The sequence below is a fragment of the Taudactylus pleione genome, unplaced genomic scaffold, assembly GCF_031769625.1.
Source record: "Taudactylus pleione unplaced genomic scaffold, aTauple2 ptg000395l, whole genome shotgun sequence".
NCBI classification, from domain to species: domain Eukaryota; kingdom Metazoa; phylum Chordata; class Amphibia; order Anura; family Myobatrachidae; genus Taudactylus; species Taudactylus pleione.
This window is the reverse complement of record NW_028284796.1, coordinates 3,104,555-3,130,827: the sequence shown is the minus strand read 5'-3', so window position 1 is coordinate 3,130,827 and position 26,273 is coordinate 3,104,555. Positions and strand designations below refer to the sequence as shown.

The 26,273-nt window shown below is 45.4% G+C and overlaps 1 protein-coding gene across 2 annotated transcripts in view; it reads right to left on the bottom strand.

Annotated features, from left to right (window-relative positions):
- XRN1 (5'-3' exoribonuclease 1) overlaps nt 1-26,273 on the bottom strand; it is a 209,917-nt gene that overhangs the window by 105,030 nt on the left and 78,614 nt on the right. For both annotated transcript variants that reach the window (XM_088446275.1, XM_088446277.1), the window contains exons 12-22: nt 21,511-21,613; nt 13,452-13,541; nt 10,452-10,608; nt 10,244-10,363; nt 9,090-9,259; nt 8,480-8,600; nt 1,656-1,754; nt 1,470-1,573; nt 1,243-1,374; nt 899-1,061; nt 684-797 (exon numbers count right to left, since the gene is read on the bottom strand). In XM_088446275.1, coding sequence (XP_088302401.1) covers nt 684-797; nt 899-1,061; nt 1,243-1,374; nt 1,470-1,573; nt 1,656-1,754; nt 8,480-8,600; nt 9,090-9,259; nt 10,244-10,363; nt 10,452-10,608; nt 13,452-13,541; nt 21,511-21,613 — 1,373 coding nt within the window. The remainder of the gene's footprint in view (nt 1-683; nt 798-898; nt 1,062-1,242; nt 1,375-1,469; nt 1,574-1,655; nt 1,755-8,479; nt 8,601-9,089; nt 9,260-10,243; nt 10,364-10,451; nt 10,609-13,451; nt 13,542-21,510; nt 21,614-26,273) is intronic.

Here is a 26,273-nt window from a genome sequence, read left to right as displayed (position 1 = left end):
AGCAAACCGGGCCGTTACTGCAGCAGCTTCCATACATCTTCCATGCTGGAAGCCTGGACTGGCTCGCCCTTACCTGACTTCCCCGTGTCCTCCAGGTTACAGTCCATGTCACGGCATCACAATTTAGCACGCTCCACCACAACCCTGCCGAAATCACCATACCACACAGGTTACTGGTGTTGCGGCGCGGCGGGGATAGAGAGAGTCTCAGCACGGGCGTCTTATAAGACGCCCTGCTGCTAAACTCATAGTTAAGAGAAAAAAAAACGAAAAAAAAACAACTTGGAACTGTTTTCAGTCCTGTACTGTTATAACGGTGCGTCTCCTGCAGCACCAAATGAAAAACTGAGTACCTGAGGCGGGGTAAATATGGAAGAGGACCCAGTGCATCCTGGGACCAGAAAGAGTTGACTGTTGGTGCCGGGTTTCCTCCAAACCACATATCCCCAAGGTAGTTCCTGTGAACCCTAAGAAGAAAAGTTATTTTTTCTTACTGAAAGCTGTATGAAAACATCAGGGCACTTGCATGTAAAAAGAAATTAATAATAATAAAAAAAAGGCTCAATCTCCTTGAGAACAAAAAAAACAGCTTTAAAAAAACCAAGCTTGAAATAAAATCAGCTTAGCAATAATATACCTTTCACTGAAGCCATGCAAATCACATTACAACACATATATTGTACCTCTCCCATGCAACCATAGTAAGGTATGCCCAGCATGAAGACTGTAATCCCGGGTGAGAACAGGTCACAGAGAGTCTTAAATTTAGAAAAGCCAGATTCAAAAGCAGTAATGTCCTGAAAAAAAAAAAAAGAATATGAATTCCACAGTACTAATAATATAGTGCATGATGTTTCAAGTGGTTGGCAAAATGCCCTATTAAAACGGAATCACCCACCTTGACCACTGCCTGATATACAAAGGGGAGCACTTGCTTAGACCATTGTTTCTCCAGACAGACCTCTCCATTCTGTGTTATCTGGTATCGGCGACCAGTAAGCAGCTGAGCATTCAGCACCACCGAGGTTTCATTGATAACCACTCCTTTTCTTCTCTGGTAGCTTTATTAAATAATAAAAAAAGCTCCTCATGAAATCTTCAAAACAAACCCATGAAACAACAAATAATATACACTTGGACTGAGATTAAGTTATATTTTTTGGATAGTGAAAATAGATTGCAAAAGATTAGTGGCAGAGGCAAACTCGTAATGGGTATATTTTCCTTGTGGTAAGAACTTACAATTCAGAGATTCCCTGCACATCCTTCACCCAGTTGTTTCGTTCTTTGTCACCCACATAAGCTACTTTAGCTGGTGGGACCGACCCACCAATGTAGAGTTTCTGGGTTCCAGGAGGTTCATTCAAATAGAACCTAAAATAAATAAAATTTTAAATTATTCACTCATCAAGGAAATCAGTGTCTCCCAAATGTATTTCTAGGTTCAACAATCAGAAGAATCCTCATACTTCATTTCCCCATCGGACACAGCAACAACACGAGCTTCTTCAAGGTGGGGCCAGTTCACAAATACAGACTTCCCAAGCACTGCAGAGGCCACAGACTCCACTTCCTGAAAACAAAGCAGACATGTGTGATAGAACTATACATGTACCTACATACTGAAGGTCCAATTGACAAAATAAAATACTTACAGTTTGCTCCGAATTTTCATCTATCAAAATCTCTAACATCATGTTCTCTCCTCGGCTGCTCTGTTGGAAAACCTGAACTCCCGATTTCTTCAGAGAGAACTAATAAAAGACAAAAAGTACACATACATGTAAGGGGATTTTTGTCTTACCTGTAAAATGTTTTTTTCTGAATCCAGGGGTGACACTGGGACCGTGGGTATAGGTGGAGCTGCAGTAGACTGAGCACCAAAGAATTAACTTCTTTGGGAGTAGCACAGGCTCTTCCTCCCCTATACCCCGCCTGAAGCAGGGGAAGCCAGTTTTATTTGGTGCCTCAAGGAAGAGGGAACGTTTAAGGGTTGTTAAACATTTGTTTTTTTTTATTTCTTCTGGCTCTGGGCTGTCACTGGTGAGTGTTTTACACTCTACCGCTGACCGCTCCATCACCCTCCTCTGGTAGCCGGTACACTGACGAGTGTCAGTGGTGCGCTGGCCACCTCCTCAAAGGTGCAAGGGAGCAGCCGCGGCAGTATCTGGAAGCTAGTTACACTTAACAAGCTCAAGAAACAGGAACGGAGGAGATGAGAAGAATGATACACAGCCTCGGAATTGGGTTCCCTGACCAATGAAACCCCCAGCCAGCCAGTGGCGTGAGAGTGGGTGCCCAGGGTCCCTCATGGATTCAGTAAAAAATATTTTAAAGATAAAACAAAAATCACCTTTTTTCCTTTCGTTCAATAGGGGACTGTGGGACGTCCCAAAGCTGTGCCGTTAAGGGAGGGAATGCTCTTGTGCTGTGCTAAGGATCTGACGCTCAAAAGCCACATCAGCAGAAGTGAAGGTGTCACAGTTGTAAAAATTTTTATGAAGGTATGGGCAGAGAACCACGTGGCTGCCTTACAGGGCTACTCCGCAAAGGCACCATGGTGAATCACCCAAGAGTTCCCCAAAGACCTAGTAAAATGAGCCCTCACCAAGGTCGGGACCGGCTTCTTAGCCTAAAGATAAGTGTGATGAATCATAAGGCACAACCAGTGGGCCAAAGTTTGTTTGGAAGCAGTCCAGTCACATTGGTGGAAACCACAAAGGACGAACAGAGAATCAGACTTCCATATATCTTTGGTCCAATCAAGATAAGTGCGGAAACAGCGCGGTCAGGGTGGAAAACAAGGAAAGGGGTGCAGTAAGACAACATCCATGACTCTGCGGGCTGACCAAGTAGCCAGCAAGAACACAATTTTCCATGTAAGCCAACGCAGATCAACAGAGTCCAACGGTACAAAGGTGGATTCCTGTAGAGCCCCCAATACCAAGGTCAGGTTCCACAGTGTAACCGAGAGAATAAAGGGGGGCTGAATGTGAAGGACCTCCTGCAGAAAGGTTTGAATAGCAGGTAGACGAGCCACCTCATGTTGAAATAAAACCAAGAAGGCTGACACCTGCACCTTCAGGGAAGCAAGGCGAAGGCCCAGATCCAAGCCCGCATGCAAGAAAGACAAAACCATGGAAAGATAAAACACCAGAGAATCCAGACTGCGGGCAGACCACCACCCAAAATATGACCGCCATACTTGAGAAGATATTCATACAGAGGAATATTTCAGGGCACAGAGCATGGTCCAGATAAACCCATGTCCTTTAAAATCAAAATTTCATCCTGTTTAAAAAAAAAAAAAAAAAAGACGGGCAAGGTTGGGATGAAGACTAGGGCCCTGAGAGAGAAGATCCGGCTGGAGAGGGAGGCACCACGGGGTTACAATGGACAGACTGAGCAGGTCTGCGTACCAGGCCCTCGTGGCCAGTCTAGTGCGATGAGAATGACAGAGACGCTTTCATGCTTTAACTTTCGGAGGATCGGCGGAAAGAGATACACGAGTGGGAAGATCCAGGGCACTACAAGTGCATCCACCAAGAAGGCTCCAGAGTCCCTGGTGCGGGCAACGTAGTGAGAAAGCTTGGAAGATGTGACGGGAGGCCATCAAGTCAATGTTTGGATTGCCCCAGTGAATGACAAGCATCTGCAAATCCTTGGGATGCAGAAAGCACTCGCCGAGTGAACGTCCTGTCTGCTGAGCAAGTCTACCTCCCAATTCTGGACTCCTGGAATGTAGACTGCCAATAGGGCTAGAAGATAGAGCTTTGCCCAGTGGAGAATGCAACTGACTTTCTTCATGGCTCCGCAACTTTTGGTACCTCCTTGATGGATTACGTAGGCAACCACTGTCGCAGTCACTGACCTGTGTTGAAGAAAGGGCCTTTCCAGACAAAGTGCTCGGTAGACCGCTCGTAGCGAAGATATTGATCGGTAGGCTCGCCTCACGAACCATCCACTTCCCCTGAAATGTGAGACTTCCGGTGACTGCTCCCTTAGCGTCTGTGATTAGAAGAACCCAATCCTGGATCAGGAATGGGGGACCATTGTTGAGGTGAGATAACTGGAGCCACCACAAGAGAGAGTGGCGGACTTATCTGGACACAGCAATCATCTGGGATTTGAGGGAAGAGGGTCCACTTCTGCAGAAGTTCCAGTTGCAGCGGCCAGGAATGGGACTGTGCATATTACATCATGTCGAAGGTGGAGACTAGCTTCCCCAGAACTCGCATACAGAAGTGTATCGAGACTCTGCGCTGGTAGAGGAACAGTTTGATGAGGGATTTAAAATAGAAAACAGGAAAGGAAACCAGCGGTCCATTAATTTAAATGTGTTTCATAACAAAACTTAAATGTGCAAAGCAATGTCCCCTGCTATTGGCCCGATGATCCTTTCTTTTCTTTGGTCTCTTACACCAAAAGGGCTGACACACATGAATTCCTTTTCATGTTCACATATAAGTATCTTTAACAAAGAAGGCTGTCACCAAATGCTCTTTTGTGCAAAAAAGCTGACGTTAAATTTCTCTCTCACTTTCACATTATTTTTTAAAGGGTTTACAACTATATGAATGACTGCTACATTGTGTCAAACACAAAAGGGGAACAAGTTACAAAGAAACCTTTACATGAACGCCTGCTAGAACTACAACACAAGTGTCATTTCTGGTAATGTTGCATGCCTGCCATTTTGAAAGATACCTTGATGTGAAAGTGACACAGAAATTGAATGTAAGTGTCAGCTTTCTTACACAAAAGAGCATTTGGTGACATCCTGCTTTGTTAGAAATACCTTTAAAGGTAAGTATCAGTCCTTTTGGTGTGAGACACCAAAAAAAAAAAAGGGATCAGCAGGCCAATAGCAGGGGACATTACTTTGCACATTGAAATTGATTAAGAAACCCCTTTAAATGAACGGAGTGCTGGTTTCCTATTTTTCTATTTTAAATAAGTTCTTGTAGGTAAAGAGTGTATTCCTTTTTTATTTACCAGCTGCTAGACACATTCAGTGAGCACAGGTCATAGGCAAATGCAGGGGGGGGTTTCCGTCTGCCTGGAAACCCCCCTCCCCAGCCCACACCATGACCACAATAGAAATAGTAATGTAATAGAACTTTACTAGTGCTGCATGTTCTCCACAGTATCACAAATGAAATAATTAGCACCACCTGTGGATCTTTTAACATGTATCAGTCAGTAATAAGTACACCTGTGCACCAACTAGGAGATCTGGAAAACATTCACTGTTAGGGATGTGCTGCTATAGAGCCCAATATGTACATACATGTCCAGGGCATTGCTAGGTTATTCTGCTGCTCCCCCAGACTCCCGGACTTGCTCTAATACTCTGGAATGGTGCACACATCTAAAATAAAACCATTCAGCTCAGGCAGGATGGCCCTACTGCCGCATTTAATGGCTTGCTGTGATCACTGGTCCTCTATATGAATAGGAATTATGACACACAATATACTTTGTATGACGCATATTAAAGCTGGTTATGTGTTAAGTCTACCCTCTTCATGGACTGGCCACACTTACTCTAAAATCAAGCATTTGGAAACCCCCCTCTAGAAATCCTGCGTTTGCCACTGCAGGTTATAATATTCTTGTCTTTATGTGATTAAGAGTTTGATGAGGGACCTTGGGAAGGAAAACCCTCTGAAGTCTGGAATTCAGAAGAGCACCCAGATGGAGCATTTTCTGATACAGAGGCAGGCTGGACATACACCAATTGATTAGCCAGCTGTGTGACTGCAACAAGTCCAGGGTGAGATGCAGATGCTCCTAAAGAATGTCCGGAGACTGGGCTAACAGAAGAGGTTGTCCAGGCATGGCAGAATTCAGATCCCTTGGCGACGAAGGTTGGCCGCCATCACGGCCATGACCTTCATGAATACCCGAGGTGCCGTATAAAGTCCAAAAGGCAAGCCCCAAAATTAGAAGTGGTCCCTCTGTATCACGAAACGAAGGAGCTGCTGATTTTCTTCCTGGATAGGCACATGTAAGTAGGCATCCTGTATGTCCAAGGAAACTATGTAATAGCCAGATTTCATTGCCTGCATGATGGAGACTCCATCCTGAATCTGGGAACCCTGAGAAACAGATTGATTGTCTTCAGGTTGAGGATGGGATAGAAGGAATGGTCTGGTTTTTGAACGAGCAACAGATATGAATAAAAAACTGTTCCCCTCTGGGAAAGGGAACAGGAACTATCACAATGGAGGCCAAAAGGGTCCCGACGGAAGTCCCGAGGGCGGTTGCCTTGCCGACATCGGCTGGCAACCCAGGAGAAATAAGCTGAACTGAAGGACATTCCTGAAAAGTCAAGGAGCACCCTCGGGAAATGATGCCCTATACCCAGGCGCCTGACGCCATATTAAAGTTATATATTGCCCCTGGCACCACAAGAGTGAGTTATAGGGGAGGCAGATGGTACACTCTACATGCAGACAGGCAATATGGCTGCTCAGCATCCGAGAGTGGGAGAGAGAAGCCTTTGTTTGGTGGTACGCCCAGGACAGGAACCAGCCAAAGGGTTGGGGTGGAGAGAACAGTGAAAGGCTCCCCACAGTGTGGGAAGCCGCTTTACTGCCCCCATGTCCGGCCAGCGCGCCACTGCCGGAGGTGGGTGATGGAGCGGTCAGCGGTAGAGTGAAAAGCGCTCACCACTGACAGCCCATAGCCAGAAGAAATTAATAAAAATAGAAAAGTTAACAGCCCTTAAACAATGTTTCCTCTTCGTTGAGGCACCAGAAAAAAAAAAAAATGGATCTTCCCCTGCTTCATGTGCGGTATTGTGTTGCTCCCAAAGAAGTTAACTCTTTAGTGCAACAGACCCCTGCAGCTCCCCCTATACCCATTGGATGAAAGGAGAAAGTAGGATTACAAAAGATTACAGACACAAATATTTTGATAAATGTTTGTATTTGTTTTAAGTTTTCATTCAGACTGGCTTTTTAGAACAAATATTTTGGTTAATTTCAAAGTGACAGTTCTCCATACCACTTCACACTGAGAAAAACAAGACATACAGGTGTCAATGAGAGGGGGCGAATTGCCGTTGCAACTACATAGAAATGCCAGAAACTACAGGTATACTATAATACCATAAGTGCAACATATAGCCGCACTTACTCGCTGTGCAACTAATTGGTACCTATTTGAATTCACCCCTCTAGGTATACAAAAAACATGCAGACAGGAAAACAATGGACAGAGGGCCTGATTCATTACGGATCACAACTGCGAATGCAATAGCAATTACGCATGCAATTCAACAGTGATAGTATGATAATTCATTGCGATCACAACGCTGCTGCAGCACTACATAAGGACACCCACTTTACCTTACACACATCCGTAATGTTTAGCAAGACTGCAAAACCATTGGTACCATCGAGTACCATCGCAGCCTCATGCACACTTGCACAAGGTCAGACCTTAGTCAAAAATTGCTAACTTCAGCGCACACTATCATGCCTCAGGCTGCGTAGGGAATCGCAGTGGATAATTCATGCACGCCCCTGCAACGCCGTTTAAACACACAGGCACGTCTGCGTATCCCCGACCACCCACAAACGGCACTTCCTGTCACTCTGCGAAGGGTCTGCGTAGCCACTGCGATCGCATTCCCGATCGCAGGGGTCGGTGCGCACACTGCGATGCATACACATGCGCAGTATGCAACATGGAGGATTTGTGAACCATGAGGATAGGCTGGTGTTTAGCATGAGAGGGAAAGATCCGCTTTGCTGCGTTAGTTAGGCAGATGGTGAAGGAAATGTCAGAAATAAGGAAACAGCACTCAAGACATGAGAAGAGGGAATGGATAAGAGTCTTGGTTGTAAAGTTTAAAAAAAAATAATGCCTTAACCCGGACAATGTGTCATCACAACCATATAGTACTGGCAATATTTTGCAGAATGGATTTGAGGAATAACACACAGGGCAGAGGGCTTGGAAGACTGAGAAAACGGTGATGTAAATGACTGAGGGGGATTTCAGGGGCAGTAACGACTATGGGAGGGGATGTAGTTATGAGACCGGTGGGTGGGTTAGGGTGCGGGGAGGGGAGGGTTAGGCTACAAAAAAGGAGGGTGAGGAGGTTAAGGGGGGGAAGGGGGGATAGCAACCATCGGGATGCCGCTGTCCTTATTCTGACAGGGGGCATCCTGACAGCTGGCATTACATACAGAACCCCTATGGGAAGAAGGAAGATGAGGTTTGCTGTGGACACGTCCAGCTTTAGGTAGCACTGGTACATCAATGTAGAAATAAACATACAGAGGGTCACAAGCGATGAGAGAAGGGGAGAAATAAGGGGAAGACGGGGAAGATTTGGGTATGGTTTGTGTAGAAGTGGTACTGAAAGCCAAATAAATGAATTAATACAATATACCCAATACATAATCTAATTACTACAGTATGATACACAAACTACGACACCAGCAGTGCCCATATTTGTACATACTTTGTGCTTGATGTGTTTCAGAGTTGGGAAGCCACAAAAATACAGTGCACTCTTTTTCACTTGTGTGATCTTGTTATCAACTATATCCACATGCCATGCGTCCAGGGAAATGGTCTTACACCTGAAGGGAAAGAAAATAAACTGATTAATAGAGGATTTTCTTTCACTTTGTTAAACGTACAATATGAGAAGGCGAGCTCAGGGAGGACAGAAACCTCCCGTGGAGCAGAAGGGTTAAGTGCACATTAAAGGAAAGGACATTCAATGGCATCATCTAAACAGTCAGCAACTAAACAGTAAAAAGCAGCCTAGCTCCAGGCCTCTGAAGTAAGACGGTATAAAACATGCTAAATGATCCATTTGTTCTAGTAAAACCATTAGCCATTTAATCCTGGATGTCCTCTTACCACTTCAACCTCAAGCTTTCACGAGTAAAAAAAACCCCATCTATTAATATTCCCACCAGCCAAGATGGGGTTAAACAACTTGCAAAAATAGTGAAGTAGTATTTATGTGCAGGATCACAGTATTTGTGACACTTTTAGTTTTAACTGAAGTACATTCCTCACCCATCCGTCAATAAATAACCTCAATTTGTGTTTAGCAATACCTTGCATGGGAATTTTCAAAGCTTTGAAATTTTTCTGGCCAGGGTGAGTTGTATTTGAAGTCAATCTCCTTTTCATAGGAGTACATTAAGCACTCGCTATGTCTGTTCCGCTTCTTCTCATCCTCTGCCAGGTGCTTGTTGCAGGGGTCCATGGCTTCCAGCAATCGAGTCTGCAGGACAGGAGCATCAGCATGAAGTTCTACTTTACATACACACACACAGGCCACATGTGATGCTCCAACTGACACAGTCCTCCAGCTTCATCCCTCAGAGTGCACCCAAAGGGCTCTACCCAGTGTGCCCATATTTCAACCACCTCAAGGTAAATCATAAAGCCATGTCATATGCCCTATTCTGCTCACATCCTCTCAAGGTCAATAGGATATTTTTTTTTTTCTGTTTGTGCAATAATTTTAACAGATGAAAACTACAGTTCAATGTTAATAAAATGTTCCTTTATGAAGTACTTCTAACGCTGCCTGAGTAGAAAGGCAATTCTAAACACAAGTCTGAGCCAATGATGTCACAGTCGCAGCTAGTCCGCCCCAAACATCTATCACAACTCCACCTGCCATAAATGCCAACGGGACGTCTGTCATAGCTGAATAGATTATTCTAAACTCACTCTTCACGCTGGCTATCCTCTGGACAGGTATAGAGAGAAGTATTAATATGGGAGTGTGATAGCTTTCCATTTACTGGCAGGAGCATGCACTACTGTACTCAAGAAGAAAACAGACATCTAAATGTCAGATCTCTCTAAACTAGAGTATCCCAGGCAGCCGCCGGAGCAGAGGGGAAAAAAGATGGATTTTAAAGTATTATAGTGCCCAGACGCCCTGTTCCACTTCTATACACCCAATGCACTGAATCCAGGACAAAGAATAGTTCATTGCAGAAGGTACCACACAAACAGGGAGCGGCATAGCTCATTTGTCAAGACTTATGTATTTTAGTAACAATATTTTGCAATTAGGTGTTTAATCAGCCTGTACTATGGATGCTAGATTAAGATTTTGAACCCATATTAGGTCAAAACCAGCTGTCAAACCAAAAACTACAAGCACCAGAAACGAATCATGTATGAGAAGAAAAGGTACATGAATGGTACAGGAAACAGCAGTGCAATACTATATACTTGGAATATTAATTACCTCGTCAATTAAAGGAATCAGCACCACAGCTTCCCACTCCTGCTGCTTCCCATTAAGGTCGGTTTTAAAGTCTAGTGGGTAGTAATCTATAATTTCAGATTCTTCACTTGTCATTAAGCTCTGCAGATGTAGAAACATACTCTTTATTAAATTGGAAATAAATAGGATCACAGATGAGAAGTCTTTACCAGGGTTATAAATAGGTTACCTGGTAAGTCTGTGGGAGCAGATCCTTACTAGCAGCAGGTAGGACAGCAAGCAGTTGTTCAAACGGCATGAAGGGCTTCCCCAAGTTAAAGGTCAGCTTCAGATGGCTGATATCACGAATATCAGACAGATATGGTGCATAATGGTATGGGTAATACCTACAATTCAAATCAGATATCAGTATTAGAACAAAGAAGAAGTTAGACATGTTACCTGAACGATATCAGAAGGTGAACACATCAAGACAAAGTGAAGTCTACAGGCAAATATGAAAACTTTCATATCTGAATTTATTTGCAAGCATGTTTATATGGTATCACTGTGTATGCAGCATGTACACAGTATAACACAAAGCAAAAGAAATCCATTGGCAGACATGCTTTTATGCTATAATCCCTCTTTGATAACAGCTTGGGGGAGAAAATTTAGTTTTCTACTATTCGATTGGAGAAAAAGTTGAAGTAACACAGGGCCTTATTCAGCAGTGCACGCAGATTCCCAACGATGCAGAACGGGTATGCGATCCCACATGCAGACTGTCATAATTGACAGTCTGCTGTCGTTTGGGAGCGGGGAGGGGGCGGCAATAGTCCCCATTTCCCGAAACGGAGACATGTCGCCGCCGTTGGGGTGGAGGGAAGGAACCAGGATCTCCGTCAGCTGACGGAGATTTCCTGGCCTCTTCCACTCATCTGCGACAGCCGGCTTGCGTGACCCCATGGGTCACCTTAGCCGGCCGATGTTCCCACAGAGTACCCGATGCTGCGCTGGACAACGCAGCTCGGATACGCAGAGGTGTATTTAGGGGTCCGAGCGCCCCTGGCAATCTAAGAAACTGGTGCCCCCTTCCAATGACTGCATCCACTGGAAAAAAAAAAAAATCACACACTGGGGGTAGTTTAATTCACACACCTGTAGAAATAGGGAGAATATTTTTTTATTTCTCTTTTCAAAATACATATATCTCTTTTATAGAACTAATGGTGCGTACACACTGGGCGATTAAAGTGGACGACTGAACGATAACGATATCGTTATCGTTCAGTCGTCCACTTTATCGTCCATTTTTAACACAAAAAAGATGAACGATGACGACGACGCGCGTTCCCGCGGGTCGTTCGTCATCCTCGTTCATCGGGCTGACATGCAGGCCAACCTGACGACCTCGTCAGGTTGCTGCATGTCAGGGAATGGGTGAGAGAGCCCGGCGCTGAACGATATCGCTAATGATATCGTTCAGTGGCTGTGCTCAATGTCATGAACGACATTGAGCACAGCCTGCCGGGGACACACTAGACGATATCGCTCAGGGAGCATATCGTCTAGTGTGTATGCACCTTTACTCTGTTGTAAGCCACTATTTATTAATTTATTTATGCAAAAAAAACACAGTAAGAGTGAAAACATTGTAACAACATTGAAAACATTTGTGTGAGAGGTGTGTGTATATGCACAAACACACACACACACACACACACACACACACACACACACAAGGAGACCAGTGACGGCTGACTGCGGGACACTGGTAAGAGCAGAGATCAGAGCAGAGTAGACAGAAGGAGATAATTTGCTAATGACGGCGGGTGGTATGGCGCCCCCCCTCGGCCGGCACCCCTGGCGAGGGCCATCCAGAACAATAGGAAGATACGCCCCTGCGGATACATAATGCAGCAGGGGGCATGATGCCTCCTGCTGCATTACCATATCTGCAATGATCGCAATTGCAAAGCTGCCTGCGTGCATACATCATATCTATAGTCTGTGTGCAGCTTAGCAATTGCTATCATTGTTGAATCAGGCCTACAGAATCCAGCCAAGGCACTTACAGTACAAATCCCTGCAGTTCTCCAAGAATGAAAAGGGCTTTGAAAGTACATAATATCACCCTCATCTAAATGAACTGTATGTATGCAAACAATGGAACGGTTGATCGTACTGTTAACTTTCTCTCCAATAGCACTTTGTCTACGGGACCAGTTAATTTCTAACCATGTCCAACTGTAGGACCTTTTATATCATACTAACATTGACTGCTGTCCCGAGAGATGGTTGAGAGAGTGCTTGCTCAACAATACTCATTCTAGAATAATGTCCTTTGGGGAAGGGGGGGTGGGAATGTGTTTTCACCAGGATACTAGTGTCTTTATACTCCTGCAGCTGTCCTACTAAGACATTTCATCAGGAAAAGCATACTGAGCACCTGGCACTTCTCTCCTGTTAAAATACAGCAATAGCTCCTTGGTCTATTGTTTAGCCGACTCTAGCAGCTACTATTATGAGGTTTATTTAATATTGTGCTTATTTGGTATGTCTATAATATAGTTATTTGATATTTTCAACCTAATATTTTAGATACAAGTTATGACTCCGATAAAGATGCTCACACTTGGTAAGGACAGCACCATTTGCTTTCTTCCATGATCCATAGAATATAAATACTATTTGCTGGCACAGCATGCCGAGTGTTTCCTAGCCATTTACATATATAAACAATATATCATTTTACATTCTTACATTTCAGTTATTGATCTTATGTAAATATTAGTTTACTTCCCTGCACTTATGTCTATGAACTGATATAAAAATAAGCACATGGCCATACTTTCCACGATCTAATGCGTTCCTGGCAAGTCAGACCACCTGCACGTTCACAATGTGCTTAACATAATCGCCTTTTACTTCAAAAGGCGGTCACTCTGCATACAATAGTCTGAGTGAGCGCAGAACCCATCGACAGCCTACTTGCAAAGCTGAAAATCTCTCCATGGATGCAGATGTGAAACGTCTGAAATATAATGCCGCTGTCAAGGAAAGGGTAGCAGCCTGGAGAGCCGCTTGGCCTACTTTCTAAAAGACTAGAAATCCTTGGAGACTGCAATGGTTCACTAACTCGTATACATGACACACATGAATGCCTCCAAACAGCTGGAATGCAGGTTCCAAGAAAAAAATAAAAATTTCAATAGAAAATATTACTCGGAGAAAATATTCTACTCACCAGCTCCAGGACTGGACACCGTGGTAGTAATAGTGCAAAATCCACTGTATAGCCTGGACATAACATTTAGCTTGATCAGCCAGAAACTCACTTACATGGGGAAAGCACAAAAGGAAGCAAAATAAAAATATAAAGAAAATCCTAGGATTAATAAAGCACAGTACCAGAGATCTCTACATAAATCGATGTAATTACAGCAAATCCAGTATCATTATTAATGGCATAAAATGTCAAATGGTTTGGATTTGTTAGATATTAAGGCATGGTTGGCATAGTGGCTAGCATTCCTGACTCACAGCACTGATGGTTCAATTGCCAACAAGGCCCTATCTGTGTGGAATTGTGTGGCCTCCCCGTGTTTGCATGCGTTCCTCCCACAATCTAAAAACATACTAGTAGGTTAATGGGATTCTGACACAAAATAACTCTAATGTGTACATGTGTCCATGTGACAGGGAATATACGCTGTAAGCTCCACTGGGGCAGGGACTGATATAAATATTCTCGGTAAAGTGCTGCAGAATATATGTGCGCTATAGAATTGTTAGAAAACGGGATTTTTTTGTCTTACCTGTTAAATCCCTTTTTCTGAATCCATGGTGGACACTGGCATGCAGGGATTGGGCACCAAGGAGTTAACATTGTTGAGCTGCAGCACAGGCTCCTCCTCCACTATAGCCCGCCTGTATTCCTGGAGACCAGTTTGACTTAACAAGCCCCAGGAACAGGCAGAGAGGAACGGAGTAAAACATCTACAACACACAAACACAAACACACACAGCCGGGCAAACAACAACCCTGGCACAATGTGCCGGAAAGAAGAAAACCCCCATCCAACGAGGTGCGAGAAGATGAGTGCCCAGTGTCCACCATGGATTTAACAGATAAGACAAAAAATCCCATTTTATCTTTCATCCTATGGTGGACACTGGGACAGTGGGACGTCCCAAAGCCATCCCTTCAAGGACGGAAACACTCCTGCACTGCAGAAAGGACACTGCGCCCAAAGGCCTCATCAGCCGAGGCGAAAGTATCGAAACTGTAAAACCTGATGAAAGTGTGAGCGGAGGACCATGTAGCTGCCCGACAGAGCTTCTCCGTAGAAGTCCCATGCCGGGCCGCCCATGAGACCCCCACAGCCCGAGTAGAGTGCGCCGTAACCGAAAGCAGAACTGGCTGCCGAGCTACCAGATAGGCTTGTTGGATAGCTAGACACACAGCTAACGTCTGTTTAGAGGCAGGGCAGCCTCTCTTATGGGCATCACACTACACAAAGAGGGAATCAGTCTTGCGGAATTCAGCAGTCCTGCGGACATAGATATGAAGAGTGGTACCTGGGAGACAACTTCGGAAGATAGTCCATATGCGTGAAATGTACGGCCCGGTCCAGGTAGAAGATAAGAAAGGGCTCCCTGTAAGAAAACGACCCCAAGTCGGAGACATGCAATCGCCAACAGGTACACAGTTTTCCAAGTGAGCCACTGAAGATCCACCGAGCATAAGGGTTCAAAAGGGAGCCTCCTGGAGGACGTTCAAAATCAGGATAAGGTCCAAAGGATGAACAGGCCTAACCAATGGTGGCTGTAAATGAAGCACCCCTTGGAGAAAAGTCTGGAGCGCCGGAGACGGCGCCATGCTTCATTGAAACAAGACTGATTTGGTGGACACATGCACTTTCAAGGAGGCAAGTCACCCAAACCTGACTGTAGGAAGGCCAAGACGCTAGACAGCCGATACTTCCAGTGGTGTTTCCGGGGTCTAAGTCTTCCAGATTCTGTAGTAAATTCTAGCAGAGGAAGGTTTCCTAGCTGAGAGCATGGTCTGGATAACTGCATCAGAGAAACCACGTGCTTTTAGGACCGATGTTTCAATAGCCACCCCATCAAAGCCAGTATGTAGACATGGATCCTGAGAGAGAAGGTCCGGCCTCATAGGCAGGTGCCATGGAGAAGCTATGGACAGTTCTCGAAGATCTGCATACTAGGCCCAATTGGGCCAATGAGGAGCCACAAGAATGACTGTGACTACCTCCTGACGCAACTCGTGTAAGACTCTCGGCAGGAGAGCGATTGGAGGGAACCGGTACCCCAGTGGAAAGGACCACAGCGACGCCAAGGCGTCTACCAGAAACGTTGCAGGGTCCCTCGAATGGGAACCTTATCGGGGTAACTCGTGGTTGTGACGGGAAGACATCCGATCAATCGGAGGTTGACCCCAGCGATGAACAAGCATCTGGAATACTGCGGGATGGAGAGACAATTCTCTCGAATGGACGTCTTGTCTGCTGGAGGAAGTCCGCTGCCCAGTTCAGGGCCCCCGACATGTAGACCGCAGACAAAGCCAGGAGAAACTTCTCCACCAGAGTGCTGCCCTGATGATTTATGTATGCGACTGCCGTCATGTTGTCCGACTGGACCTTTACAGGCTAATGGTGTAAGAGGGGTCCAGCCTGACACAGAGCACGGTAAATAGCACGAAGCTCCAGAGCGTTTATCGGAAGCGTGGCTTCCCAAGCAATCCAGCGGCCCTGAGAGGAGTGTCTTCCCGTGACCGCTCCCCACCATGGAGGTTAGCATCCGTTGTCAGGAGGACCCACTGCTGGACTAGAAATGGCTGTCCTTTGTTCAGGTGAGAGGACTGGAGCCACCAAAAAAGGGAGAGGCGCATATCCCTGAGTAGAATGACCATCGGTAACTTCAGGTGGAGAGGAGAGCAGTTCCACCGGCGCAGGGGTTCCAGTTGTATCGGTCTGGAACGGAACTGAGCATATTCCACCATATTGAAACAAGAGACCAGCTTGCCGAGAAAACCAGCATGCACAGATGTACAGAAACCCTGCGTTTCTTCAGAAACCGACGAATGAGAGCCTGAAGGAAGGCTAACTTGTACTTGGGAAGGTAAACCCGCTATGTTGTTGTGTCCAACAGGGCTCCTATGTGCAGCATCCGCTGAGATGGGCTGAGGCTGGACTTGAGCCAGTTGATGAGCCAGCCGTGTGACTGTAGGATGTCCAGGGTCAGGCAGAGTTGATCTTGTAGGTAGGCCTGCAATTGGGCCATCAGAAGAAGGTCATCCAGATACGAAAGAATCCAGACTCCTTGGAGCCGCAGGTGTGCTGCCATGACGGCCATGATCTTTGTAAGCACCCTCGATGCCATGGAGAAACCAAAGGGGAGGGCCCAGAACGGATAATGGTCTGACTGAACGGCAAATCGAAGAAAGCTTTGGTGATATTCTCAAATTGGGACGTGTAGATTGTCCATGTAGTTTCCTGGCTGGAGGGACTGCATGATGGATCAAAGCAGCTCTATCCCGATACGTTGAACTTTGAGAAACAAGTTCAATGGGACGAAAGGATCCATCTGGCTTTTGCACCAAAAAAAAAAAAAAGGAAGTTTTGAGTAAAACCCTGTCCCTCTTTGAGGGGAGGGAACTGGGATCACCACTCCTGCCCTCAGAAGAGAGACAATGGAAGACTGAAGGGCGGCAACTTTGCGGACGTCTGCGGGAAGGTCGGTGGAAAAGAACTGTACTAGTGGCCTGTCCTGAAAGGCTAGAGAGTAGCCTCTGGACACGATGGTCTGGACCCATGAGTTGGAAGTGGTTTCCAACCAGATGTCGGCGAAAAAAAGGTGGCGGCTACCCACCATGGGAGGTCCCAGGTGGGGGCCTGCCCCGTCATTCTGCTGGCTGATCTGTTGGTTTGGTAGCTTGTCAGTGACCCATATAGACCTGGCGGCCCAAGGTAGGCTGACCTCTGGTCCTGCCATGTACACAAAAAGGAGCAAAAAGGACAATTGCTTACCCTTCAGAACAGCAGAGGACAAGAAGGCTGTTTACGAGGCCGCTGCCGTAGCGACTATTTTATCAAGATCAGAACCAAAGAGGACCTCACCAGAAAACGCAAGTGATTGCAAGGTTTTATTTTGGAATTGGTATTTGCCCGCCAGGAGCACAGCCATAACGATCGACTGGCTGCTACCGAATACACAGAAACTTTTGATGCCAGGGTACCAGAATGTAGGGCGGCCTCGCCTAGGTATGTGCTAGCCTCCCGAATAAGATCCACCATTGAAAAGTAGATCAGAGTGATGGATTCCAGCACGGAGGCCTTCATTCAGCAGGTCAGCCCAGCTACTTATATCTTTGGAAATCGAGGGTGAAGCTAAAGCTGGACAAACAATTGTTCCAGCGTTACTGAAAACCAACTTCAGGAATTGCTGTAATTTCCTATCTGCCGGGTCGCCGCATCCGGGATAGGTAGAGTAGTGGACTACTTTACTAGTCACGCAATATGCGCATCAAACGGAGGTGGGGTCTCCCATTTCATTCCATCTCCCTCAGAAAAAGGGTAGAGGAGATACGTTTGGACACCAAGAATTTTTTATTGGGGTGCGACCATACCTCTGCCAGGAGGTTCTACAACTGTGCAGAAGGTGGAAATACGGAAGGCTCCTTCTTTTTACGCTTGAAGATGGGTGCCTGCAAAGCGGAAATAGTGTCAGAGTCCGTAATAAGTAAAACGGATCTAACTGCCTTTAACATAGCCTCAACTCTGACCCGAGTCACATGATCATCTGGATAAATCCTCCTCCTCAGACAAATCCTTGGATAGGGAATCCTCAGTAGGAAGACGTCCCGCTCTATTGCTGTGTTTCTGGGTTGTGCGTGAAGCTAAAGAACCCAAAGCTTGGTGTAAGTTAGTAGACACCTAAACTAAGCCCTAAACCGATTGGGAAAGACCCTGAATCCAAGCTGGTTCTGAGAGATGCAGAGGGACACAGGCCCTGATTCAGAGCTGGACGCTCTGACAGAGCGCTCGCTCTGAAACAGGGCCGGCCTTCTTGTTTTTTTTAGAGCGGCCTACTGGCCGCTCGCATTGCTGTGGGTGACCACCCACAGCTATAGCGAGCGGCCATGATGATGGTTGCGATGGTGAAGACCATCGGGCTTGCGACGAGACCCTTGTGGTAGGGTCTCGTTGCCGCAAGCCCCAGAGAGCTTTCGGCTCTAACAGAGCTGAAAGCTCTCCCACTGACATCACTTGTGATGTCAGTGGGGCTGGCCCTAGACGGTAGGCGTTCCCATGGGAACGTCTCCGTCTGGGCAGCCAAACCCCCGGCCCGCCCACCAAAGGGGGCGTGCTGTCACTCAACATCGACAGCGCGCCCCCTTTGCTACGAGACACAGAGCGACGGAGTGCCCGGCCCTATTCGGGTCTCGCGCATGCGCACTGGCCTACCATCGACCCGGGTTGCAAGCGCACAGCGCTTGCATCCGGATCTGAATCAGGCCCACTATCAGGAGAAGGTTGAGGTATAGTGTTAGACGGCTGTGAAAGCCGGGACACTGCCAGCAGGGAAGCCAGTTTATTTTTACATTAAATAGATATTTTTTTTAGATTTTCGAGATTTACAATAAAGAGCATCACAATGATTGGCCATCACATAGGCTAATGATGAAAATAATGTCAGTTCTTTAATCGATAAGGACAGAGAGGTGGCCCACTCAGGATCTTGCCGCGTGAATGTCTCAGGGGTATACCCACCCTGAGGTCCCACAGAGCAGCGATCACAAAGGCCATTAGGATCCAGGGTCACACCGGAATAGTTTTCTTTACACGACATGCATGTGTAAGCATGCAGCACAGCAGATCCCTACTCCTTTTGGGAGGTCTTGGACGAGGAGCCCTTAGAAGACATAATGTCAATGATAAGAGGAGCACTCCCAACACTGAGCCAGCAACTAGGTTGAGTGCCGGTGGGGAGAGCACTGAACAGAATCCACAAATAGATGAATAAGTTGATTAGACACTTGGGACACTAAGGCTCCAATAGTGTGGCTTACTGTTAAAAGAAACAGAAGGTAGAAACAATATCTGCTGGTGACTACAGTAACTAGTATTATGCAATCTGAAAGGTATGCAGATAAAGTATTAGAACAATAGTAAGAAAAAATAAACTATGGCTAACCAAAAGACATGTACAATGCAAGTTCAATGCTTCCCTATCAGAGAGACTAAGATTTCACAGCTACAATATCAGGAGAAGGAAAGGCACAATGCTCCCAACTACCACACACCAACAGGTAAGGGAGGGGAGAAATATAACCTGGCACCAGGGCAGTGAGGTATAGGGGAGGTAGACTTTATACTCTTCGTCCAGGCAGGCTGATTGTAGTGCGAATGTCCACTTGGCTAGCCCCAGGGGGTGGAGAGAGCAGCCCCTCGGCGGGAAACCCAGAGCAGGACCAGCCAAAGGAGATGGGGGTGGAGTGACAGGGCTAGCTCCACCCCCGCCTGGAAACAAACTAGGGACCTGCAGCATAATGGCGACTTCCCTGCGCATTTGTGTCCCTGGTGGTCTAGCGTTGGTACAGAGAAGACTGTGCCCAACTGTCCAGGACCGCCGGCGTCTATCTTCGCCCACCGGCGGCAAAGCAGCTATAGAGCACTACACCGGGAGCCGCTTACCTGGTTGCACCTCTCCCTTGTGCGGAAGAGATGGCTGGTGTCCCTCCCTAGCCATGAGGCCAGGCGCCAGCCGCCCGCCCACCGAGGAACGGGGCCCTTCCAAAACGTGCCCTATCCTGGAGGCACCAAGGAAAAAATGGTTTGCAGGGATACAGGCGGGCTATAGGGGAGGAGGAGCCTGTGCTGCAGTTCAACAATGTTAACTCCTTGATGCCCAGTCCCTGCACTCCACTGTCCACCATAGGATTCAGGAAAAAATAAATCTCTACTACAAACTGTATGACAGCTACAAAGACATCTCAGTCAAAATTGATGCCCATATTTAATCAATCATGCCTTTTTTTCATATAATTAATAAAAAAAATCATTAGGAAAAAAATTTGATTAGAAAGTAATTTTACCGAGTATTGCAGTTAGCTTTTTGTCCCTTTCCCAACTATTGTTTTCTTGCTGGCTCTAAAGAATAGCAAAACATGGTCACCAGGTAACGACCACTTATAACAAAGCAACCATTTCAATATGAGTTGAGACTATGGGGGTCAATCCTATTAGGTGTGAATTGCGAGTAGCGAGTTTGTTTCTTGAAACTCACAAACTTTGCAGCGAAGCGCGCTCCCGAGAATTCTCCAATCCAATTAAAAATGCCTATTCACACTACTCGCAGCGGAGGGGTGCGAATTGACTGCCAAATGATATTTGAGAAAAATGCATGAAAAGGTGGAGAGACCATCCTGGACCTCCCAAAATGGATAATTTTGTTAGCAGGACCGTATATAGAAGGCGGTTTGTGGGCATTAGGAAGGTACTGTAGGTTTTTAAATGGTGTCAAATGGCTAATTTGTTTTTTTTTTGCTTTTTTTTAAATGCAAGCATATGATAAAAACAAAAAACTTTTTTTGTTTAATCTCAAGCAAATTAAATGAAAAATGCAAACAAACAAACAAAAAAAAAGTAGGAAAAAGCGTGAGTTTGGGGTCCTTTGAAAAAAAAAAATTATTATAAAAATTATTTTTCAACTAAAAAATTATTGTAATTAAATTTGGGGTGCCTAAACGAACGATAAATTTGATTTTGGAGTAATTTGAAGGGTTTTTTTTACCCCCCCAAAATGACATGTAATTATTGGACTAATTAAGCTAATTGGAAATTTCCAAATGCCTAATTAGTCATTATTAGGGGTTCAAGCAGTGTCCCGACATTTTATCCTTAAAATAAAGACTTTCCTTTCCATCTCCCACCCTCAGGGAGGTGCGAATGAAAAGTTGTGAATTCAGTCTGACTGATTCAGTGCGAGCTGCTAATTGGATTTCAAAATGAATTCGCTATGCGAATTCGAAGTGAAAATAGCTACATGCACCTCACAATTCGCACCTAATAGGATTGACCCCTATAATGCAGTCCCAACCTTGAAGTAAATATAAAATGGAACCAATAATGAAAAATATAATTTAAGTATTCTTTTAAAGGATAAAGAAAGTTGACATCATTCTGAAAATAAATGCCAGCACTTGTTACATTTATAGTAAAGATACATAAATCCTATTTTCCTAATTCTAGAAGAGACAGAGGATGAGACAAGAAACTCACTCTGAAACAACCTCCACTCCCATTTTTGACATATAGTATGCTCTTTTGTACTGTCTAAACTCGGTCTCAAAGATATCATCATCTTCTGGGTCCTCATCTAAACCTAAAAACAGGAAAGAATAGTGGAAATAATTCAATATATAACAGACAATTAATATGTAATCACACATTTAGGGCTGATCACAAGAATGCACATCAAGTCATTTAGCATTTTCATTATCAAAATATAGTGCAGAAGTATACAACACATGAGCTCATCTCCCATCCAAACATGACACGATGTGTCAATTCAACTCTCGCTTTCTCACCTGCCCATTATAAAATAGGGAAGGGTCCAAGCTACACTTGGTTACCTGAATTGGAGAGGAGGAAGACTTTGACCAAAGCTGGATTATCCCTTTTTAAAGATAAAATACTAACATTAAAAGGACATTACAGATAAACTACACAATAAACTACAAAACAGCCAGTTAATAGTAACAATGTTACCATTAGTGTGATCATTAAACTTATATAGGCAGATTTGTCTGCTTAAATTAAACATTAATAAAGATAATGTATTATTCACACAATCACATAAAAAAAAAAAAAAAGTTTAAAAATAATGGTCAAATAACTCTAACAACACTGGTTCTTCATGGTTAAGTCCATTTATATATGAACCTCAATTCAACAGTAAAAAAATAAGAGTTATGGTAGACTTACCTTTGTTAACTTTTTTTTTTTTTTTTGAGGTCCATAGGGTCCACAGGAATTAACTTGGGGTATTAGATTGGAGTGATCCAGGCACAAAAACAGTCAAGCTGTGCATCCCAGAATGACCTGGTCCTCACCTATATACCCCACCCCCAGCCACAGGCAACTCTGTTTTGTAACAAGCCCAAGGCAGAAGGAGAAGAGGAGAAGGAAGGACAATGTACACCAGAAACACTCAAAAAAGAAGAGGGAATCAGAGAACCCCAGAAAAAAAGATTGCCCATTGATGCCAGGTGCTTCAGGGTAGGAGCCCTATGGACCTCGAAGAAAAAGAGTTAACAAAGCCAAGTCTACCATAACTCTTATTTTCTTCTTCAGGATCCATATGGTCCACAGGAATTACCTTGGGGATGTCCTAAAGCAGCTCCCTTAAGGGTGAGGATGCTTCTGATCAGAAAGGAGAATCCGCCACCCGAAGGAAGCATCCTGAGAGACAAAAGTATCAAAAGCATAAAACTTGATAAATGTGTGGACAGAGGACCAAGTGGCTGCCTTGCACAATTGTTCAGCAAAGGCGCCATGTCTAAATGCCCATGATGGTTCCACAGACCGAGTAAAATGTGTTGTTACCCTGTTCAGAACAGGGAGATTAGCCGCGTATATGCCTGAGAAATAGTCATACGAAGCCATTGAGCCAGAGTCTGTGTGATAGCTGGCCAGCCTCGCTTGTGAAAACCATATAACACAAAAAGAGCATCTGATCTCCTAAATGAGTTGGTACGATCCATGTAGAAATGAAGGGCACGAACCACATCCAGGAAACTTCACCTGCAGAAAGGTCTGAAGACTGGAACTACAATTCAGATGAAAACGGTATAAGACCTTATGAAGGTAACTTGCCCATGTACAAAGGACATCTCTATCCTGGGGAAAAATAAAAAAAATGGGGAGCGACATGAGAGCGCCGCCAAATCAGAGACTGAATAGATAGCGAGGAGAAAAATTGCCTTTGCTGTTAACCACTTGAGGTCCACTGTGTGAAGTGGTTCAAAGGGGGGAGCCTGTAGAGCCTTGAGAACCAATCACAAATCCCACAGTGCCACCGGAGGGACAAAAAGTGGATGAACATGGAGGACCCCCTGCAAAAAAAAGTTTTAACATCTGGCAGGGGAGCAATCCTATGCCAGAACCAAACTGACAGTGCAGACACCTGAACTCTCAGGTTGGCCAGGTGGAGGCAGAGGTCTAACCCTGCCTGGTGAAAAGCAAGAACCCGGGGAACCCTAAAAACCATAGGGTAAAATTTTCTGTGGTACACCAATGAAAAAAAGAATGCCAAACTCTAATAAATGCAGGAAGGCTTTCGTGCCCTAAGCATTGTCTGAATTACAGAGAGATTGAAACCTCTGGCTCTTAAGATGGAAAACTGAAGAGCCACACCATCAAAGACAGATGAGGTAAGTCCGGATGCAGGCAGGGACCCTGCGCTAACAGATCCGGCCATAGAGGAAGTGGAAACGGAATGTGTATATTGACAGACTCCGTAAATCGGTGAACAAATGGCGTCTGGGCCAAGCAGGAGCTATTAGTATTACTGTGCTGCCTTGCAGCTGGAATTTTGAGGCCCCTGGTGAGGATGGAGATCGGAGGAAAGAGGTACGCTAGTTTGAAGACCCACCTGACAGCCAGAGCATCCACGGTCAGCTGAGGGATCTCTGGTCCTGGACCCATACTTGGGGACCTTGTGGTTGTGACCCGAGGCCATGATGTCTACTTCTGGTAGACCCCATTTGTCCACAAAGAGCTAAAAGACATCCGGTTGGAGAGACCATTCTCCGGCATGTATATCCTGGCGACTTAGGAAGTCCTCTTCCCAGTTGAGGACTCCTGGAATGAATACTGCCAAGATTGCTGGAAGATGACATTCTGCCCATACCAGAATGTTTGTCATTCCCTCACAGCTGCCAGACTTCGCGTGTCTCTCTGATGATTTAGGTAGACCAAAGTAGCCGCATTGTCGGACTGGAACTGGACCTGCCTTGAAGTAGGTCTTGTGTCAGATTGAGCGCCTTGTAAACTGCACAAAGTTCCAGGATGTTTATGGACAGATGACTTTCCTGTGTCATCCATTTTCCCTGAAAATGTATGACGACCTGTCACTGCGCCCCATCCGCAGAGGCTGGCATCCGTGGAGAGGAGCACCCAATCTGGTATCCAGAAGGGGCGAGCCTTGTCCAGATGAGAAGTTTGCAGCCACCATGAGAGGGAAAGTCAAGCCTCCGGTGAGAGACTGATCATCTGTGACCGTATTAACTGATACTGCCCGTTCCACTGGGAGAGAATCAGTTGTTGCAGGAGCCTGGAGTGGAACGGAGCATATTCCACCATGTTCTGTGGTAGAGACCATGGACCCCAGAACCTGCATCGAGTGGATAGATAACCTCTGATTGCTGAGATATTTGCAAACACGCAATTGGAGGACCAAAATCTTGTCTCTTGGCAGAAATATCCTTTGTGCCAGAGAATCCAGGAGTGCACCTAGATGTACCATCCACTGTACTAGAGAAAGAGAAGACTTTTTCCAATTGATGATCCAGCCGTGCATCTGTAGGCAGGTAAAAGTCAGTCTGAGATTATGTTGCAACAGCTGGAGACTGTGCCAATATCAGGTGGTCATCCAAGTATGGAAGTATTCTGACCCCCTGATGCCTGAGGTGGGCTGTCATAGCTGCCATTTTGTTAAAGACCCAAGGGGCCGTTGACAGACCAAAGGGGAGTGCCTGAAATTGGAACTTGGGCACATGTCTGTTGAGGTATTTCAGATTCAGAACAGGCTGGGAGGACCCGTTGGGCTTCTGAATCAAAAACTGATTGGAATAATAACCACTTTCTTGTTGGGCCAAAGAAACTGGGATTATCACCCCCTAAACCCAGCAGGGAATGAATGGCCTCCTGGAAGATTAAGGCCTTGGTAGAATCTGATGGGGGAGTTGTACAGAAAAAAAAATAAAAATCTTCTGAGGGGGACACTTCCAGAAAGTAAGGGCGTACCCCTGAGAGACCACTTCTCAGACCCAGGCGTCTGTTCTTGTCTGATGCCAGGTATCCGCAAACTAAAGAAGTCGGCCTGCCATCAGGCAGAGGGTTTGTCTTCTGGCTTGGAAGTTGGATGTCTAATCGACCAAGATCTCTTAGATTGCGGCCTGGTGATCCTGCAAAAACTGGACTGTCTGGAGAAAGATTGTCCTTTTGCCTTTCGTTGAGGGCGAAAAGACCGAAAAAAAGACTGTCTAAGCTTAGATGTAGCCATCAAGGGCAGACTGGCAGCCTCTAACTCGGCGAGAGTAGTCACAATGGTATCCAATTCCATTCCAAACAGTATGTCTCCAGCAAAAGGCAGGGCTTCCAGAGCATTCTTGGATCCTGCATCTGCTCTCCAGGACCTTAACCAAAGCGCTCTGCGAGCAACTGAAGTAGCTGATGCCTTAGAAGCCAGAAGTCCAGTGTCTAATGGCGCTTCACCCAAAAAGAAGGCCGCTTCCCGAATATGGGAGATAATGGTCAGCTGTTCTCTGGTAGCATCTGAAATAGTATCTTCCAGTGCCCATATCCATTCTTCAATGACCTTAAACACCCAGGCCGTGGTCATAGCCTTGGAGGGTAACAGCTCCAGACAATGAAAATACAGGCATGTGGGCTAGCAGTTAGGTGATCACCTTGCTACAGTGCTTGTCCCGTGGGTTCGAGACCTGGTAAAAAAAAAAAAAGAAAAATTTTTTTTTTTTTTAAATCTCCACTATAGGATTACAAAGAAATCACTTGGTGGTGTGAAAGTTCTGTCATTTATACAGATATCCGTGTTGATCAAAAAGACGCACTCCCAGCATTACATAAAGACCAAGCTATTGAAGTTCAGTATTGTTATCCAACCCTTACTGAACTCAATACATTATCCACAACTTTCCACCACCTGGCATTTCTATGCTACTTTATGCCACTGCTGTGTGCTCAAGAAAGTGGTGTACGTCGCTCCAATACCTTACCCATGTAGCGCCCTGCTAGTCACG